The sequence below is a fragment of the Urocampus carinirostris genome, chromosome 17 (assembly GCF_059441175.1).
Source record: "Urocampus carinirostris isolate Australia breed hairy pipefish chromosome 17, RoL_Ucar_1.0, whole genome shotgun sequence".
In the NCBI taxonomy this organism is placed as follows: domain Eukaryota; kingdom Metazoa; phylum Chordata; class Actinopteri; order Syngnathiformes; family Syngnathidae; genus Urocampus; species Urocampus carinirostris.
The window spans coordinates 852,242-873,834 of NC_142365.1; the positions used below are offsets into that span (position 1 = coordinate 852,242).

The 21,593-nt window shown below is 41.3% G+C and overlaps 1 protein-coding gene across 1 annotated transcript; it reads left to right on the plus strand.

Moving 5' to 3' along the window:
* The first annotated feature begins 475 nt into the window (after positions 1-475).
* ubash3ba (ubiquitin associated and SH3 domain containing Ba) lies at positions 476-16,876 on the plus strand. The gene is made up of 15 exons (XM_088321823.1): positions 476-863; positions 934-1,089; positions 8,820-8,873; positions 9,049-9,235; positions 9,880-10,078; positions 10,158-10,327; positions 10,441-10,649; positions 12,752-12,896; positions 14,112-14,232; positions 14,310-14,432; positions 14,533-14,625; positions 14,711-14,855; positions 14,928-15,034; positions 15,876-15,985; positions 16,080-16,876. The coding sequence occupies exons 2-15, from the start codon at positions 962-964 to the stop codon at positions 16,215-16,217; spliced, it is 1,929 nt and encodes a 642-aa protein (XP_088177949.1). The 5' UTR covers positions 476-863; positions 934-961; the 3' UTR covers positions 16,218-16,876.
* The last annotated feature ends 4,717 nt before the right edge of the window (positions 16,877-21,593 follow it).

The window sequence follows — 21,593 nt, forward strand, 5'->3', positions numbered from 1 at the left end:
TTTTATTCTATGGACTTTTTTCTGTCCAAGTTATTTGGTTTGTATAAATTTCATAAATAGTGTCATTCTTTTATGTCATTTTATATGAAGAATTCAGAGCGGGCTATTTGGTTATTTTTCATCAATGGTGTTATTTATTTTCTTATGTTCTTGGAACAATTTAGAAGGGTGATTTAATATTTTTTTTACATTTAGGCACTCCTGCAATCGTCATACTTTTTCCTCTTGCAGACTGACCCTGGCCCCTCATCACAGAGGGGAACATTTTGGGGGACCCTGTACTTAGTGGTCAGCACAGGAAATTAATATCTGTCTCCCAGAAATGTACAGCAATATGTCATCGAATTCGAAAAAGCGACTCAATTGAAAATAATAGCTTTTTCTGGCCTTACCATGGCAACGTGTGATGTCATGTTCCCGTTGGCGCGCTTCTGCGCATGCGCACCGACGCCCCCTTTTCTTAGACAGGAAGTGTGAAGCACTCTTTCCACCATCCGCCCCCAGACGGGCGCTCGCTGCATCACAACGCCTCAAACTCATCCAAGTCATGGCGCTCTAGTACTCTTTACTGCAATTTGCTGTCATTCCCGCGTGCTAACCCGGGGCCCTCGCCATTCTTCCTCGCATATTCGACCCACCGCGCATTGGACTTCCATGCGCGATCTTCGATGGAGGGAACGAAGCGAGTTTTTTAGTTGCGTCTGATTTCTCATCCGGCGGACCGAATGCGAGAGGCTTTCTCGACCCCGACATGTCCCCCTCCGAGGCCGGGCACGGAAGCTCACAACCCCGGCTGCTCGAAGCGGTCGAGGTGATTCGGAATGGCTGACCAAAACCCAGACCTACTGGAAGACCACCATAGGGTTGGCTGCACTTAAGTCTCCTAAGTTTTTCTCTTTACATGTTTTTTCACGAAATGAAATCCACTAGAAGAGGGTTCTTATCCATGGAGCATTGAAAAATGGCAGCTAAGGAGGAACTCTATGCCAAAGTGACCCCTCGAAGACAACGTCAGACCCGCGCGGGCACCGTTAAACACGGGTCAACTCTGGACGTGCTGCTGTCCATGGGCTTCCCTAAGACCAGGGCGTGAGTAAACGGACCCGGCACCCAAATCCTCGACATGTTTGTGATTGCTCGCCTGTGCTTATGTTTCCTTTCCACTTCGGCTCCACTCCTGCAGAAAGAAAGACTCGGATGCTGCCACTTGCCAGCTTCTCTTGGGTCTAGCGTTTCATATTTCATTCATTTTTGGAGAGGGATGGGTTGCCAAGAAACAAGCTCTATGAATGAACTGTAGAGCTTACGTCATGATGTTGGTTCTTAGAAGAGGGTTAAGCATTTGGTGATGCAGTTTACCATCATTTGTGAAACTATTTCCATTAAACATCAATCTAGCACTTAATGGTAACTCCTGTCTGGAGTAGGTACGTATACAGGACTTCACCCCCCAAAACGTGCATGTCATAATAGATAAATTATGGAGGGATGGTTATCGTGGCAGTGAAAAATGCTGCATCACCCAATTCACCGAGGAGGGTGCTTCTACTTCTTCACTGCCACTGACTGCTATTGACTTTAAGAATAACTTGGCAAGGCCGACAGTGGAATTGTTAACACAACGCTACTACGATCATCGATGCTTTAGTTCACCTGAGAGGAATCGTTGCTTAGTCGTTTAGGAATGGACTGGTGCATCAATTAGGAGATGCAAGGACAGAGACGATGCCCAGAAGCAGATTTGTAAACTGATCTCGTTTATCTTTAATTTGGGTTTCTATCTATCTGTGCGGAGTTTGTATGTTCTCCCCGTGCTGGCGTGGGTTTCTTCCGTGGACTCCGGTTTCCTCCCACATTCCAAAGACATGCATTTCAGGTGGATTGGCCGCTCCAAATTATCCCTAGGTGTGAATGAGCGAGCGAATTGTCTGTCCCTGTGTGCCCTGCGATTGGCTGGCAACCCGTTCAGGGTGTCCCCTGCCCATTGCCCGATGATTGCTGGGATGGGCTCCAGCACCCCCGCGGCCCTACTGAGGAGAAGCGGTGCAGCTAATGAGATGAGATCTATCTATCTATCTACCTTGGTCATATCCCTCTAGAGGGTGACCAACAGCAAGACAAACACAATAAGAAAAAAAAAATAAAAAGGGAAAAAAATAGCAAAAAACACACACAAAATGTTGTGGACCATGGCCAACCCAACTGCCCAAACACCCAAACAAGTTAGGCACCTAAGTCGATCATGCTTTCGTCCCTCCAGATGAAACGGGACAAAAGAAAGCAGCCAGCACACTTCTGTTCAACAGCAGGGCCCGACAGCTTTCACTGGTTTACCCCTGCCGCATCATACAGGTGCCCTGTCCATCCCTGAGAACGCGTCCAACATCCCACTATCCATTTACAACACCTCTCCACTCATTCCTATCACCAACAAGGGCTCTAGCTTCCACTAGATTTAGACCTCTTTGGGTTTCAATATTTGTTATTTAAATGTTTTTCTCATCCCCTAGTTTTGCATGGCGCTTCTGTAACCCACGGGGGAAAAAGAAATGCATGTTGCATGCTTTCTCTAGCTTCGTAATCGCCGTGAATTAAACGTCGACGTATTATGGAGATTTGGGAACATGATGCCACAGGCCGGATTTAGTCGTAATTAAATATAATCCGGATCCTTCCCGTGGGCCTTGAAATTGACATATGGGCCCCAAGAGGAATGTAATGTGTGCGTTATCCCTTTTTTATGTCTTGTACATCACGTTGCCTCAAAAAAGCAGTAAAAGATGCAATGGTAAAGCGAGTTCAAGAACAGTATCGGTTAAGCACATAATATCCACATTTTTTGCACCATTGTCATAAACTGCAGATTTTTTTTCTGTATTTTTTTTGTATTCCTTTTTTAAGTGAACTGCAATTTTGAGCTTCAAGCATTTATATTGTTTTTTACAAAAACTACTATAGTAGTAAAATATATATATTTTTAAACAAATATTATCTCTAAGGAGAGAAATATTTATAGGGACACTGTAATGCTTGAACACTCAATGTCACTGTGTTGTGTACTGCTACCTAAAACGAATGCTACAAAGCACAACGAAGACAACTTCAGAGACTCAAATTTGCCAGACAACACCTTTTTGAATCTGAGAGCTACTTTTTGTTCGTGAATGTCAGAAGAGCTACCAGTTTGATATGGTAAATGTTCTGCATTTCTATAGCGCTTTTCAAGTCACCGAAGACCTCCCAAAGCCCTTTACAATGCCCTTCACATTACCCATACACACACTCACACACCAATAGGGAGTCAGCCATGCAAGGCGCCTACCTGCTTATTGGGGGCATTAGGGATTCAGTGTCTTGCCCAAGGACACTTCGACATATAACACAGAGGACAATGTTATTACTATGCTGTTACTATGTTATTACCAGCTTATTATTAGAAGTTGCAGTGGATCACTTAAACATCATGCCAGTTTGAAATCAAATGTCCTGGAAAATCTTAATGACCCATCACAGGTGAACTGTTTTCAGAACTTGTGCGCTAGCTACTCAGGTGTCCTAAGAACAGCTGCCTGGTTTAGCCTTTAGCAAGCTTTTTGGTTTTAATTCAGGTTCAAAATGGTGGAAAAATATGTTAGTTCCCTCCAGGTGAGGCTCATGTTATGTCAATTTATTGACGCGCAAGTATTATTAAAAAAAATCATGTATTTTTGATTATTAAGTTCATATTGTTTTTTTTTAAATACACGTTATCTTTTTAAATGTATCAATGTTTTACTTTAAAAGATTTATATTGTTGTTCAATATAATTATTCCAAAGTTTCATTTTTTTTTTGCATCTTATAAAATAGTGGGCCAGCACGGCGGCGCAGTGGTTAGCACGTGTGCGGTACAGTTCTGAGGTCATGAGATCGAACCTCCTGTGCGGAGTTTGCATGCGTGCTTGCGTGGGTTTCCTCCGGGCACTCCGGTTTCCTCCCACATTCCAAAAACATGCATGTCGGGTTGATTGGCCGGTCCAAATTGTCCCTAGGTGGGAATGAACGAGCGAATTGTCTGTCCCTGCGTGCCCTGAGACCGGTTGAGGGTGTCCCCTGCCCACTGCCCGAAGATAGCTGGGATGGGCTCCACTGCCCCGCGACCCTACTGAGGATAAGCGCTGTAGATAATGGATGGATGGATAAAAAAGGGTTTCTAGTGTTCAGCTGTAAATTTCAGGAACAGCTTTTCAACACTACAGCCTCAGAGATGCGGTATTCACAGCAATATATTGCCTATTCCGCTCAACTGAATTTAATTTGTGCAAATTAAGTGCATTCCTGTTAAAAGCTTGTTCAATCGCACTATATTTTGACGAAAAATGTAAATACATGATTTTCTCACATCCTCCCCTATTAAAACAGTTGAGGTTTTTGTGTGTTGCATGCTTTGATTGGCATTTGAAATAAATTGAAGTGAACGTTTTCTGGTAAGGATGCAGAAGTCGTACTTAGACTGCGAGGCACATTCCAGTGCAGGCATTTTTATGAACAAACTCCGAGCTTGGATTCAAGGCGGCTAAGCGGAAGTCGCCCATTTCCTGATGTGGCTTGTGACCTTCTCTACGTTCTCAGTGGAGATGGTAGTTGCGGGGCAGCTGATTCAGAGGACGCTATGTCTGGCGTATTCATCCAGTCCTTCAGAGTGATTTGAAATGAACTGAAAAGAGACAGTTGTCGAGGTACCGATAGTATCTCTAGATGTGAGTGATCTATTCAGTTTCTACCTAAACGTTCGGTGTTAAGCTCTCAAGTCGAAATGGTAACACAAAAAGCCGGGCCAGTAAACAACATCCTTCGCCCACACAATGGCCCAGTCACTTCCTTTATGGTGTCTCTGTTGTAACATGTGACTGTCTTGCTCCAGAAATAATGACGCAAAAAAGAGAATCGGTTCCAGACACTGACTATACGCTCCCCAGCTTTTTGCATCCTGTGTCACAGTGAAAGAAGAGTTAAGAGATTATAAACTGCAATCTGCCCTTGTTTCTGAGACTTAATCCTTTACTGTCGGCTCCTCTTTATAATACACAGATATTTGGCTTTTTCCTTTTTGTAAGAAAAGGGGGATATTCTTTAGACTGCCTAACGGTATTATGTTATATGGCATTTAGTTGGTAGTCAAGTCATGTTTATTTATTTGGACCTTAATCACAAAGAGTCTCAAAGGGCTGCGCAGATCAAAGACTATTGCAAACTACAGACTATTAGATAGATAGATAGATAGATAGATACTTGATTCATCCCGGTAGGGAAATTCATACTTCCATCAGTCTACCCCGTTGTTTATTAACAGATTAACATGATGCCCTAGGGGTGCTTGTAGCGGAGTGGATGACGTCACGCCAGTCCAAAAGTTCGACATCCCTGCGGCAGATGGAAATCTTTTCGTTGTGAAAATCCAGGGATACACCACCTCGTGTTAGCAAGTCCGCCTCCTCTCCGATTCCCCCCGGCTTTCTTGTCTCTGTATAGCGGCGTTGAAGCCGGATAGCTCCGGGTGGCTACACGTTAGCGTCCGGAATGCTAAACGTGAGCCACGTTTCCGCAAAACACAGCAACTGCGCTCCCTGTGCGCTTCGATGTTTTCCACCAGCACTCGATGATCTTATTTGGTCGTGAGTTCGCATTTACCATGATTACGGATGGTACCGAAGACTTAAAACGCCGCTAGCCGCTTCGCTAGCTCCGGCTCTTCTTCCACGATAGGCCCCTTCATCACGCCGGCACGAGAATTCTTCAGGGCAAGGAGTTAAAATTCCTTGAATACACGCATTTTTGTGCACTAAAACCCATGTCCCATAGGATAGAAGTAATCCATAGTGTAGTAGTCAAAACGGGAAGAAAAAAGATAGGAGCAGACAATAAAACAATAGGGCAGCTGCTGGAAAAGGCAGCCGCTTTTATGACACCATCCCCTAATATTGCCAACATAAAATCTAGGTTATTCATATGCCCTAGAGAAAAAGTGTGTTTTAAGCTTAGATTTAAACATTTCTACTGAGGTTGCAGATCGAATCTCAGAGGGAACAGCATTCCACAGCACCGGGGCCTGAATGGAGAACGCTCTGATTTCTTCTTGGCTCTTGGGATCACTAGTAGACCAACATTTTCAGAGCGAAGACTCCGGACCGGAAAATGGGGAGGAAATGAAATCTGAAAGATATGAGGGATCAAGTCCATGCATGATTTTGTAAACGACCAACAGAACCTTCAAATCACATCTTAAACTAACAGGGAGCCAATGCAGGTTAGCTAAAATTTGGGTCATGTGGTCTAACGCTGCAGCATTTCGTACCAGCTGCAGGCTCTTGTTTTTGGACTTCGGGAGACCGGAGAGTAGTGCATTACAGTCATCGAGACGGGAGGTAACATCTGACAGAGACAGCATATGGTGAATGTAGTGTGTATATAGCAGTGGTCGGCAACCTTTTGTGTACTACGGACCCGGTTTAATGTCTGACAATATCCTACCCGCTTAGCTCACTAATAACATCCATAATAATAACAATGACAACAATAATAAAATCAATAAAAATAAATCTAAATCTACTGTGTTATTACTAGACCACTCAGGTTCCAAATGACATGAGAAAAGAGATGAGATTTTATCCCATCATCACACTATTTTTACTCATAGTACCACATTCTATCGACTTTATTTTTTTATCTTGAAGGCACATGTGATTGGTCAACCGTTTTATATCATTGCTACAACGTAACACATTATGATGTCATGGAGCATTATGGGAAAAAGTTCAGCCAAAATGACGTTCAACGTGGAAACGTGAGTAAAAATAGCGTGATGATGAAATCAAAGATAATGCCTTTCACTCTAACAGGTACAATTCTAGTGAACTTGTGGCTCGTATTTAGCACTCTCACCGTTCGAGTTCAATAGCGATTGCATCCAATGCTAAGTGATAGAGGTCAGCGAAATCAGACCACTGACCAATCATTGCTCAAATACGGTAATACTGTATCGTTAAACTTGGGTGCACCGCGCAGCCAAGCAATGATTTTCTTATCGCACTTGTTTCATTGCACTTTTGTTACAATGAACCATTTATTTTTCTTCATTGCATTAGTGTCATTATTAACATTTCAGTCAGTTTTTCCAAAGCACGATGTTGTAATTGTTATTTATTTTTAATTCTTGCGACTGGCTGGCAAGCAGTTAAGGGTGTCTCCTGCACAGTGCCTGAAGATAGCTGGGATGGGCTCCAGCAACCCCGCGACCCTAGTGAGGATAAGCGGTGCAGATAATGGATGGAATGGATGAATATTGTAATTTTTTGGCCGATTCATCCGGAAAGTCTTTTTTTTTTTTTTTGGACAATATCTGTGTATTATTTGTTATTGCAACATCCATTTTGGCCTGGTCATCCTGGAAGGGGGCTGACATCATGTGTGCTCCCCTCTCAAAGTTTCTTCATTTTCCTCATGTTGAGGTTTTTGAGTTTTTCCTTGCCCTCATGTAGGTTTTAGATCAGGGGATTATGTTATAATAATCTGTATTTTGCAATAGTCTGTGGTCTGTGCAACCCTTTGAGACCGTCCCTTCTCAAGGTTTCTTCATTTTCCCCATGTTGAGGTTTTGACGTCTTTCTTGCCCTCATGTCGGTCTTAGATCAGGGGATGGTGTAATATTAGTTACTCTGTGGTTTGCAATAATCTGTGGTCTGTGCAGCCGTTGGAGACTCTTTGTGATTAAGGGCTATAGAAATAAACATGACTTGACTTGACCTGACATTTTCTCTTCTAAGCCCTGGAGTGCCATGTCTAATCTCGTTGCATACAATGTTTCACAAAGTTGATATCAACGATGATAAAGACAATTCTAATTCATAATTTTTTCTGGCTATGATTTTTTTGGGGGGCTGAACAGAAATGATGCGTGTATACATTCATTAATTCGATACAAGCAAAACCGAAAGCAGTTCTTTTTCTTTTTATGTGACCCGATACCAAACAACGAGAAGTGATGACCTGGATTTTAGGGGGTGGTGTAGGTTTCACTGTTATTTACTAACCAAAAGGGAAAAATGATTCACACATGACCTGTAAAAATGTAGGATTATTGTTTCTAGTCCAAACTGTACATACCAAACACATTATTCCCCCCTGTCCCATCAGGGGGATCAAGGAAGGCATAGGTATCTCCTGTAACATCTCATCTCATTAGCTGCACCGCTTTTCCTCAGTAGGGTCGCGGGGGTGCTGGAGCCCATCCCAGCCATCATCGGGCAGTGGGCAGGGGACACCCTGAACTGGTTGCCAGCCAATCGCAGGGCACACAGGGACAGACAACTCGCTCGCTCATTCACACCTAGGGACAATTTGGACCGGCCAATCCACCTGAAATGCATGTCTTTGGAATGTGGGAGGAAACCGGAGTGCCTGGAGGAAACCCACGCAAGCACGGGGAGAACATACAAACTCCGCACAGTAAGTCCGGTAGCTGGATTTGAACCCACACAGGAGGTTCCCAAGACCTTAGAACTGTGCGGCACAAGCGCAAACCACTGCGCCGCCGTGCTGCCCTCTCCTGTAACATATAAAACATATTATAAGCTTTGTGAGTCAGTCAGAAATTCTCAGTTTCTTCCAAAACAAACTTTTGTACATAAACTGTCACTTCTGTTACATGAACTCCCGATATTAAGTGTGACTTTCTCTCTCAGGATGCGCATTCTCTTTTCACTCTCCTTTTTATAAACATGAGCCGGAAGAGAATGTATTGATTGGGTGACTGTGTTTTCTCTTGATCTTGTGTCTTTGCAGTTTGAAAGCTTTGGTCTCCACAGGAGGGAAAAACGTCCAGGCCGCTTGTGACTGGTGAGAACCGCAAGCACACCTTTTATTAGTCACTCGTTCTAAACTGGTCGGTGAATGAAGTTCATGAATTGGAAACTGCTACACCCTGCTAACGGTCCTCATAGGACAGCTATTTTGAAGTCTCTTTTGAAGCTTTTTGCTCCCCCTCCTTCAAATTTTACGTTTGCGTTTCCAGGCTTTTTTCCCACGTGGACGACCCTTTCCTGGACGATCCTCTGCCCAGGGAATACGTCTTGTACCTGCGGCCGAGTGGTCCTCTGCTGCAGCAGCTTTCGCTCTTCTGGCAACAATCTCGCCTTTCGTGTGGCAAAAACAAGGCGCACAACATCTTCCCTCACATCACCCTCTGCCAGTTCTTCATGGTCAGTCTCAGTCCCAGTCTTATTACTTCCCCTTTGACTAACTACTTTGTTCTGCGTCACTTGAGGTGTCCTTAAGCAAGCTAAAAGTTAAATATTTACTCTATTAAGTATGTGTTAACCCAATGGAGTTTATTTTCCACTGCGGCTATCAGCTTTCTGTGCCCTTATGTTTTTCTGTGTGTTTGTGTAGCATGATCCTTGTAAAAGTAAGAACAGTTAAAATGATTGCCTAAGCGTCTAAGAATGGCACGTACTTGCACGCGCATCATGAACAAGGTGATTGAGTCTGCGTGGAGATGGCGGCAGCAAGTAAAAAAAGTTCCAAATTCCGTACAGTATTTTTAAATCCATAAATCGATGAAAACCTGATTTTTTTATTTCGGGAATTATTACAACAATAAACTGTAGTTTTAAACTTGAGTCTCTTAATCTTTTCCCAACCACAACACTTTTAGGAAATGGACGGGCTTCATCTTGTTAATGTGATTTAGTTGCAAAAATGGATGGGAAGGCGCAGCAATGGCATTGAGCCTTTTGTTATTAGTCTTTTTAAGGTCCAATTCAATTGAGTGAATTAAAGATTGTGTGTTTGTATTCATTGAGAAGAGTTCATTCCATATATTTTGTGCATAAAAACTCCACAGTGCGCCGATGCGAAGGTGGAGGCTCTGTCAGATGCTCTCCAGACCACCGTGGCAAAGTGGAAAGGTCGTATACCCATGCCCGTTCCGCTGGAGCTGTACACCTCCTCCACTTTTATCGGCCTCTTCGTGGAGGAGCAGGTGGCGGAGGTGCTTAAGACTTTTGCGGCTGATTTTGCCAACGAAGCAGAAACTAAAGCAGGTCCGTGCTCATATTTTTTCCCTGCCTTGTCATTTATGAGTGGCTTCAGCGTCCTCATTGTGCTCAACATCTGTCCCAGATGTGCACGTGGAGCATCATAAGAAGCAACTGCACGTCACATTGGCGTACCACTTCCAAAGCGCGCATCTTCCAGTTTTGGAGAAGTTAGCCAAGAACGTGGATGTCTCGTCAGGCTGCGACTGGCTGGCTGTGCTCTTCTCCCGGGATATTCGCTTTGCAAATCATGAGGTAGAAATGCATCTACTAAAGACTGCTCTTGACAGTTCACTTCTTGTCTTACTTTCCTGAAATAGTTTCCTTTTCTTCACCACATGTTAAGAATGTATGGCTTTTTTTTCTAGACACTGCAAGTCATGTATCCCTACGCGCCTCAAAATGATGACGAGCTGGAGCTGGTGACTGGAGATTTCATTTTTATGTCACCGATGGAGCAAAGCAGTGCCAGCGAGGGCTGGGTGTACGGCACGTCCCTGGGCACCGGGCTGTCCGGCCTGCTGCCTGAAAATTATGTCAACCGCGCTGATGAGTCGGACACTTGGGTTGTTCATGGGTAAGAACTGTTCCGGGAGGTACATTTTTTTTCTGCCGAAGAATAAAAGAAATGTCTCTATTTAAAACCATCCATGATCTGCATCGCTCATCCTCAGTATGGTCGCGGGGGTGCTGGAGCCCATCCCAGCTATCTTCGGGCAGTGGGAAGGGGACACCCTGAACTGCTGGCCAGCCAGTCGCAGGGCACACAGGGACAGACAATTTGCTCGCTCATTCACACCTGACTTGCATGTTTTTTGGAATGTGGGAGGAAACCGGAGTGCCTGGAGGAAACCCACGCAAGCACAGGGAGAACATGCAAACTCCACACAGGAGGTTGGATCTCACGACCTCAGAACTGTGCCACACACGCGCTAACCACTGCGCCGCCATGCTGCCCTATTTAAAACCATCCCCCCAACGTTTGGATCATATACTGTTGTAAAATAATGATGAATTAAACTTACTTTATTCAAACTTTGTTTAGGAAGTAAAATCCAAGCTTGTTTTGATCAGTCATCTTCATTTTTTTCTTTCTTACACACTGTTTGTGAAATATACTTCTATCTACTCAAGTTTAACTGATTGTGTACTAATAATATACATATTTTTTTTTAAAGTTCCAAACTAATAAAGGACAGTGTATAATATTCGACCTCTAGGTGGCACTGTTTTGTGTAGTGCAACTGAAAACGAGTGTTTCACAGCACAACCAAGAAAACAAAATGAATCGGCGCTCGAGGTTAATGATCAAACACTTGAATGCCATTGTTAAATATCCTGTGACACAGGATTTGACACCTTATACTGATGGACTTGTAAAGAAAAAACTTCGCTAAGTTTCAGGAGCTAGCATCCACAAGTATACTGCTGGTGTGCAAATTAAGAGAGGAAAGGGCCGTGCACGCAATTTCTTTGCACAGATCATTACAAATAAGATCTAGATTCATTTGAAGGCAATATTGTGCAGTGTTATCTTAGCTTTAGTAGGCCCAGCCTGGAACTGATATGTGATGTTATTGCCCGTTCACTGTTAAAAGTCTTTATTTTGTACTTCTTTTTGAAATAATTCGAAGCGGTATGGCAATTTAGGCCAGCATATTCTTATTCATAGCTCTTACTTCAGTTTGTTCGGATGTAAAGTTGCATTTATTCAACTGTTAAACATCCATCCATCCATTATCTGCACCGCTTATCCACAGTAGGGTCGCGGGGGTGCTGGAGCCCATCCCAGCTATCTTCAGACAGTGGGCAGGGGACACAGAGATAGACAATTTACTTGCTCATTGTTTGTGAATAAAAGTGTTGCGCTTGGAAAAGATCCCTTTTCGTCCGTGATTATAATTTGTAAGGTAGGCTAACTATGTAGGACAAATGACAAACAGGGTTGGGTAGGGTTACTTTAACTGGATTACTTTCAATGACTTTTGGATGACACCAATTGCAAATATGCTGATAAAAGACAAAAGAAACTCAATATGAATCAAATGATGACTCACAACAGGTGGTAAGCTTTCTCTCCTGGCTTTGATCTCTTTGATCTCCGGCAAGACGAACATCAAATGCCACAGAAACAAAATGAAAATCAATCCAAACAGCTTGACAACATCATTTTTGCCGTTCCATGTGTTCCGTTACTCCCCAAGCCTGCACAAAATGTAGTCATTTCATCCATATTGAGTTTCTTTTGTCTATTATTAGCATATTTGTTATTGGAGTAATCCAAAAGTAATTGAAAGTAATCCAGTTAAAGTAACCCTACCCAACCCTGATGACAAAGCATAGGACTGAAAAGAAGAGCTAAATGTTTTTGTGCTAATCCGGCCCACTTGATCACGTAAAGTCTGGATGCAGCCCCCTACCCAAACTGTGTTTGACATACCTGCTTTAAAGAGATGGCTCAATATTTTGGTTTAAAACGTAATGGCCCCTATTTTTAAAGGAAATAGCTTAGTCTTTTGTCATCTGCCCTCTAGTGGTACAGCAGGTAATTTTGTTCCTCCGTTTAGTTTACATAGATTGCCAGACAAGAAATATCCTGGTGTGAGAGTTGTTGACACACATCCTACTAGTTTTTCTTGACGGAAGATTGACCGGTGTGCATTGATGTTCAATCTTCAGGTCCCATTCCATTCTCAACTACTCACCTCCCTCGAACGCCTCCAGCACCCGAAGTGGGTTGCTGTTTGACGAACAGCACGCTGACAGTCTACTGGACAGTCTGGTGGATTCTCCAGGGCTCAGTGGTCTCTGTCCTCCCATGCAGGTGCAGTTCTTTGTTGTAGAATAGTCACAGCTTCCTTTTTCTGAAAAATGTGACCGTGTTGGGTGTTTCATGGGGCAATTTAACACACTTCCAGAGACACTACTAAGAGGGGTTTTTCTTTTTTAAGTACCGTATTTTCCGCACTATAAGGCGCACCGGGTTATAGGGCGCACCCCCAAAAAATAGTTTTTAGTCCTATATTTTCCATACATGAGGCGCAGCGGATTATAAGGCGCTACAATGGGAACGTGGACAAAACAGTCAGATAGTTCAGTCCAACTTATTACCCCCTTAACATTCCGAAAGCTTGCAAAGAAGCAAATACGTGTCTCAGACACGTGCGGATGTCCGTACGATGTCGCTCAAATGCATCATTCCAAATATCATTCGGAAGGTTAATGTCTTGGGATTCAAGAAATGCCAAACATTTCTTAGTTTCCTTTTTTTTTTTTTGCTGGCAACTGTGTGGACAGCAAAGTAAGATTTTTATTGTGCAGGGAAACGGGGTTCTTTACGGTGCATATGACAATAAACACTTTGAATTGAATTGAGTTTAAAAATAGACTCATCACAGAAACATCAAGATCGTTCTAAAACAAGATACCGGGAAAATAGAAAGCTGCATAGCTCACCTAAGTTCTCTTGCAGCCATCACGTTCAATAATGATACGTAACCATGGTCTTCTTACAACCGTGAGTGTAGTAAATCCAGGAGAGTCAAATATTTACAAATACAGAATATTAAAAAATGTTTTCTCTATGCCGTAGTGCAACCCAATCAACGTGCGATTCACATTCATCTTTTTCGGCCAATCGCAGGCTTTGTTTCGCCCCTTTAGCCTATGCGAGCCTGTAAATGATCAAAAGGATCCGCCCCCTTTACCTCCGAATAACTTTAGCCAATAGTGACTGATTCAAATGATGATTGACACATTGGTTAGGAAATGAAACACTGGTATATAAATCCCAGCATACACCGCAGACGACTTCGCCTTCGGGGGAAAATCGAGTCGGCGGCTGCTTGCCTTAGTTGCAAGACTTTGCGACTTAATATTGATCCATACATAAGGCGCACTGTATTATAAGGCGCATGGTTAGCTTTTGAAAAAATTAAAGGCTTTTGGGTGCGCCTTATATTACGGAAAATACGGTACCAATAGCACGGTCAATGTTGATTGTGTATTGTGAGAATCAAGTCAATGCATTTTATTCCAGGTGACGCGGATCGCTGGTCAGTCTTCTGTGTCCAAGATGAGATTGTTTGTGTGTCGACACGGGGAGAGGATGGATGTTGTGTTTGGGAAACACTGGGTGACACAGTGCTTTGATGCCAAAGGTATGTTTGCGTTAGGAAATACTTGGTTTCTGTGATCCGCGTGACCATTAACGACGGACACACTTTTGTTTTATCAGGCAGATACGTTCGCTCAAATCTCAACATGCCATCTAGCCTGCCAAACAGAAGCGGCGGTCACAGGGACTATGATAAAGATTGTCCGATTACTGTGTTTGGCTCCTCCCAAGCCCGGCTTGTAGGTTGGTTCTGTTTTGAAAAATAAGCCACACAGAGGCATTGGAGCGTTTTTTTGGAGTGGTTTGCTTCTGATAGAACTTCAGTAATAGGTTTTTGTCCCAGGTGAAGCCTTGTTGGAAAGCCACACCATAATAGACTTTGTTTATTGCTCGCCTTCACTTCGCTGCGTCCAGACCGCTCAACACATATTGCAAGGTAGGACCACCCAGAAACTGGGAATACTGTTCCCTACAACATACATAAATGAGGATTATATATATATTTTTTTTACGGATTTCAGGTCTTCAACAGGACGGAAAAACAAAGATCCGTGTAGAGCCTGGACTTTTTGAATGGACCAAATGGGTTTCAGGCACAAGTCTACCCTCCTGGATCCCCCCAACAGAGCTAGCTGCTGCTAACCTGAGTGTGGACACAACATACAGGTAAGGAGTTTATGTCCTAATCCTAACATATGATGACATGTCCTTAACATATTGGATCTCCCTGTTCCTTAGACCTCATGTTCCTGTGAACAAGCTGGTGGTTTCCGAGTCCTACGACACTTACATCAGTCGGAGCTTCCAAGTGACTCGTGAAATCTTATCAGAATGCAAAAATCTAGGTACAGTGGATTTCAGGCCTCATTAATCTACCAGATACAGTGGTACCGCATCATGTTCATAGGTCGAATTGCTCGTGTAACGAGCAAAATGAAATAAGAACCTATTTGTCTGTTCCTGTCCTCCCAAAAGGATCGTAGTGAATCCTAAATACAGTAGCCATAAAACACATCTTCCTGATTACTAAAAACACATTTAAATTGTAATTACAGTAATAAGATCAATAACAAAATAAAAATAAAATCGTAAGTTAATTGTGACCACTTGCCAATCTCGTCTTCCCCATTTTGTCTCTAAGCCAGATTGTCTCAGTCACAAAGTCATCATATATTGCCAATCTTGTCGCGGTATTGTACATAGTCTGTCTTGCTGTGAGTAAATGCTTTTAAGGTTTATTATTACTTAATAAGGGGAATTGCAACCATTCATACAGAAAGCGATTGCCTTAGGTTGAGAGATACAGTATAAGATTGAGAGACTGTTGATGTACACTTGAAATCAAAGTTAATGTAACTTGAAATGAACATACACACGTTTTTTGGCACATCTTTTTTTTGCATGCGCAAACTTGAACAAGATGATTCTGACGATGAGTAATCACGAGTTGTGATCAGCATAGTGGTAACCTCTGGGAATGCCTGTGACCTGAATTTTCTGTTGTATGTGGAGCAAAAATTTTGTTCCAAACAAACTCGTATAAAGAGGTAGCACTGTACTAATTTTCCTGACAGGCTTTAAGATGCTATAGATCGAAAGTGACAAATGTCACATATTGCATGAGGATGCTCCCAAACATCCAACAGCAAATAAGTAATAGTGTGTTCTTTTACCTCTTTCGCACAGGAAACAAGGTCTTGATTGTGGCCCATGCTTCCTCCCTGGAGGCCTGCACTCGCCAGATACAAGGACTCAGCCCACAAAACTCCAAGGACTTTGTGCAAGTTGTGCGAAAGGTCGGCCAGATGCCGGTGACGTCGCACGGAATAAGACGTCTCATTGTTTCCCCTCAATAACGTGGAGGTGGATCTGCTTTGTGTATTTCTACAGATTCCCTACTTGGGATTTTGCGCTTGCGAAGAAATGGGTGAGACGGGCGTATGGCAGCTGGTTGACCCTCCCATTCTGCCTTTGACACATGGACCCAATCACAGCTTTAACTGGAGGGAAATGCTCATGCCTGACTGAAGAAAACCACCGCACATTTCCTTTTCACATCCAAAACTATGCTATCAATATTTATTTCTACTCACACTGCTACGCAAAAAAATGCAGAAACAAAACAAACGAGCATACTTGTTCTGGCTTCCATGAACTGCATTTTGTCCAAAACATTTGTATTGGGGCAAACGTGTTTGCGATGCACAGCTCAGGAATGTGATGATAAACAGCCAACAGTAGCTGGACTTACGTCTTTGTATCCTCTCACCCGTGTGTACACTGTGACAGAAGTTATTCGAGAAAGATTATTGGAATGCATTTTAGAAAATATATGTATATTATTTGAAATATGGCTCCAATTTAGGGGAAGAAGCACAAAATGTTGTCAAGGAAGGAATTATGTTCATTTTATATCGAGTGTTAAGGAAGTACATTTCATGCTATATAACTGATTTCCACTGAATATACTGTTATTATTATTATTACTATTATGCCGTTTTGATGGATCCGGCCAACTTGGTTACATTTATGTTTTTTTCCCCCAGTTCTTGCTGCCATGCGAGTCCAATGTATATTTTTTTTAAGTATTTTGTTTCCCATTTTTATATTTTACTTACATTTGCATTTTTTCGTTCGGTTTATATTGTTTTGCGCGTATTATGAATAAAGATGGCGGAGTGCGATGATCTCGGATGGTGTTTCCTGGCTTACAATTTGAATGTCTTTTGTAGTTTAGAACAACCAACACCTCTAATGAAATGGGTTTAGTTTTATTTGCAGTTGTGCGGAATTATTTTCAACGTTTTTAACATTTTTCTGCCATTAACTGTAAAGATATGAAAGGAAGAACGTTATGCTAGGTTTTGGGCATTTGGCTACCGATCGGTGTTCGTTAGCATAGCCTACTTTTTTTTTTTGTAAAAAAACAACACTTAAACAGTATGTATAACGTTTTTATTCTCTTAACAGATTTTTGATAAATATATTTTTGTAAGTTTCGTTTTAAAAGTGATACTGAACGAGTGTTCACGTCAATAGTGAGTCATTCACAGGGGCAAACTTCCTATCTCAAGATTCCAGCTGGGGTAAGACTGACAACAATTTTCCATTATCAAATATTTCGTAAAAATACTTCAGGAATAACATTTGAAATAACTTTTACCTTTTACATTTGCGGGGAGACGGCAGACGAGCGGTCACTGGGCGCTAGATGGCGCATACGTCCCTCCAGGATCTCGCCAGGCTGTGGCGAATATTTATAATCGAATTATTAGCTTAAACAGATTTAATTGTCAATTGTTAGGTGTATCTTTTCGTCTGTTAAAAGATTTTAAGATGTTTACACGCTTCTTTGAAAACCAAATCAACATGTTCTCAGGTAGCTTTTCAAAATTCACATTTGACCCTTACCGATGTGTAGTTTAACTTACACAACACCTGATATTGCAAGTTACATACACTATAAACATTTCTTTTAAACTTTATAAATATATTCTGCTCATTATTATCTTGTCAAAGTAAAGAAATCTTATTACAATTAATTACATCAAGGTTGCATTTTATATTCTATCTGTGACTTGTTCTTTCTTCAACGGCTTTTCAACAGATTGTTTTTTGTAGTTTGTTTCACAGACATCTCCATGATAACCCACATTTACTTAAGCTAATGCAGACCTTTTATCCATCGAAAAATAAAGCATTCTCTAAAATATTTCCGCCATCTTTACCACTTTTTAACAGAATGATGTTGATATGTAATAGCTCTCCCGGCCCTATTCTGTACATTTCTCGCTTGCAAGATTAGGAATCATTTCCATGTGTAATGCATGTGTTGTGAAGAACATACGTTGAATATTAGATCATGAATATTGTCATTTGTCTGACAACTGCACTTTGCTTTGTCGTTTAGGCTTTCACCAGCAGAGGACAGTGGCAGCAGCATTTTACTCCAGAGATTGCAAAAGGTAGGAATTTTAGTTGGAAGCTTAAAGGACAACTTGCTCTATTAATGTCATGCAAAAAACCCCTTTGAAATGGTATCACACTGAGCAAACATAGAAATGAGCCTTTCCTTTCCTATTCCAATATTATTGATCTCAAGTCACAGTTCCTTAGGTCATGATATCTAAACTTGTACTATCCTAAAACAAAATCACACGGGCACAAGTTTTTCATTGTTTTGATATAGGCTATTTTTTTTGTCGGGGCCAATAACACCCTTTGGAAACATTTCACTTAAGTTGAGACATTTTTGTGCAGTGACCACTCTTGCAACTCGGCCAGACTTGTTGCAATACATGTCATCAGCCAAGACTTAGGAGGAATTGAAAGTCTGGGTTCATAGAGACTATGACAAAGGAGTGTTGGGTTTGACTTTGCTCTGTTTAGGTTTGGGCTCTCAAACTCAATAGAGTTGGGGCGCTGCAAGGATCCAGGTGAAGTTGGGCCGGGTGTGGTTTCCCTCAAAAACAGCTCCGATAAAAACAATCTGCTCTTCTTAAAGAGACAGTGTTTTATATTTTGTCCACTAGATGTCGCTTCCATTTGTAGTGCAACCAAAAATGAGTCCAAGGGAGACTACAAACTACAGAGGCTGAAAGTGGGCAAAAACCACCCTTTTTCTTCCAATTTTTACTCAGCCTCTCTTAAAGAAAGACAAAAAGAAGGATTTTTAAAAATAGAAGGAATAAAAAAATAGGGAAGAAGAAATAAGAAATTAATGCAAAAAAGGAAAACAGGAATTAAAAAAGGTAGGGGGAAAAAGGGAAACTGGATAAAATGAAAGGATAAAGAAAAGAAATTAACTAAAGCGAAAAGAGGCTACAAAAACAAATTTCTTTCGTTTATCTATTCATTTTCAAAATCGTTTTTTATATTTTAATTTTTTTCAAGTTTTACTTTTTGTCTTATTTAATATTTCTCTTCCTCTTCCTTTTTCTTTTTTGGCCTTTTTTCTTTTCCTTTTTCTTTTTCTTTCCTATTTTCTCATTTCTCTTCTTTTCATAAGTAATATGATGCGTTTTGGTCACTTTGTGTCTCCGTATTTCACCCTTTTCCGTTGTGCTTTCAGCACTCATTTTCGGTGGCATGACAGAATACAGCGACATCTAGGAGGAAAATAATACACACTGTCCCTTTAGCTTTCATATTAAAAGGTGGGCCTCAAACTATCATCTTGGGGGCTGCATGCTTCAGACCTCTGGTCTAGGGTTTATGTTACAATACATTCTAAAAAAAACAAAAAACAAATTGCACTTTTTGATCATGTGGACTTCCACTAATTTCGCCCCTGTGCACGCCAAGGAATAAGCCAAACAAACATATTTTTATCACATCATTTTTTTCTTAGGGCCTCCTGCTTTGTCAAAGTTAGGCATAGACTCAGGCTTGGAACCTATTTTACTGACCGGTCAGAACTGCGGGCCACTTATTTTGGTTTTGCTGTTAAAGTTCAACTAAGTGTCAGTCATAGTTCACGGTATTTGACAGAGCTTTCATGAGGCAGTGAGGACATTTCTTAAGAGAGAGAACAACACATGTTAGTATTCACACACTCCAGCTTGTCAACATCAGTACAATTGCCACGCATTAGAAATTGCCTATTTAATAAGACACAAGTTAAAGTTATAAATAAACTAGGCTGGTCATTTTTATTCAATTTGTATCATATCAAACTGGAAACTGACCCTGTTATTTACCATAAACAAATTCAAGCTTTCCATAACTGTCAAGTTAGTGAGTAAATCATCAACTGAATACTTAGTAACTGTTAAGTCGTTTTATTGAATGCATAATCTTCCAAAAATAAATTTAGGATAAAAAAATAAAAATAGGCACAATTTATATGTTCAAAAGAGGAAACAGTAAAAATAGAATAAAAAAAACTTGCAAATTGATTTCCTAACAATGAAAATATAGACTTCTTCTGTCAGATTTGGGAAGCCAATTTAAAACATCCTTTGACGATGTAAATAATTTGATGAAGATAACAAGTGTGTATAATTCGGTCAGAACTACAAAATTACATTACACTTCTAAAAATTCGATCTATCTTTCTACCCTGGTCATATCCCTCAAGAGGGGTGACCGACAGCAAGACAAACACATACAAGACAAAGAAAATAAAAAGGGAAAAAAATAGCAAAAAACACACACAAAGATTTGTGGACCATGGCCAACCCAATTGCCCAAACACCCAAACATGTTAGGCACCTCGGCACCCAAGTCGGTCATGCTTTCAACAGCAGGGCCCGACAGCTTTCACTGGTTTACCCCTGCCGCATCATACGGGTGCCCTGCCCATCCCTTAGAAACTTCTAAAAAAATAGGGTCACTTCTAAAAATAAATTCTCATAATATAGGAAATGAATGTGGGCCATATAAAGATTTTTTTTTATTTTTTTTGATAATTTTCTCAATTATCTTGTAAATAATAGTAATTTTCTTGTTTTAAGAATTTTTTTTTACCAAGATTAAAACAAAAATCTTCAAATGAGCAAAACAATCCATCATCTGATTAGATCAGATATTTTTCCTCATATAAAGTCTACAATTTTGTAATATAAATTTAATATAAATTAGAGATAAACCACACTTGAATAAACTAAACTTTTTGCCAAAACAAAGATTTTCATTAATAATTTTGGGGGCAAAAGCCAATCTCAACTTTGACTCACAAACTCGCACTCATCATCAGTTGTTAGCAATCAATTTTCTGGAGTAATGTCACATGGGGGCAGCACGGCGGCGCAGTGGTTAGCGCGTGTGCGGCACAGTTCTGAGGTCACGAGATCGAAGCTCCTGTGTGAAGTTTGCATGTTCTCCCTGTGCTTGCGTGGTTTTCCTCCGGGCACTCCGGTTTCCTCCCACATTCCAAAAACATGCATGTCAGGTTGATTGGCCGGTCCAAATTGTCTCTAGGTGTGAATGAGCGAGCGAATTGTCTGTCCCTGTGTGCCCTGCGATTGGCTGGCAACCAGTTGAGGGTGTCCCCTGCCCACTGCCCTAAGATAACTGGGATGGGCTCCAGCGCCCCCGCGACCCTACTGAGGATAAGCGGTGCAGATAATGGATGGATGTCACATGGTATTTTCTAAGGCAGGGGTTTTAAATTTGCGTCCCGGGGGCCAATTGCAGCCCCCAGGATAATGGTTTGAGGCACCTGCCCCAAGATGAAATTTAAAAGGACAGTGTGTAGAAATAGAAGAAGAGAAATAAGAAAATGAAAAAGAAAAAATAGATAAGAAAAGAAAAGAGAAAAAAAGTAAAAAATAAATAAGACAAAAAGTAAATAAAAAAAGAGAAAACAAAAAAATAAAAGTAAAAAGAGAGAAAATAGATTTTTTTGTTTGTCTTTTTTTCTCTTGAACTCCTTTATTTATTTTTGTTCCTTTTTACTTTCTT

Excerpts from the sequence above, each read along its gene's own strand:
- ubash3ba (XM_088321823.1), top strand. The coding sequence starts at position 962 with ATGGCAGCTAAGGAGGAACTCTATGCCAAAGTGACCCCTCGAAGACAA. Across the intron at positions 10,650-12,751 it reads GACACTTGGGTTGTTCATGG|GTCCCATTCCATTCTCAACT; the intron begins GTAAGAACTGTT and ends TTCAATCTTCAG. Across the intron at positions 14,856-14,927 it reads AGTGTGGACACAACATACAG|ACCTCATGTTCCTGTGAACA; the intron begins GTAAGGAGTTTA and ends CCTGTTCCTTAG.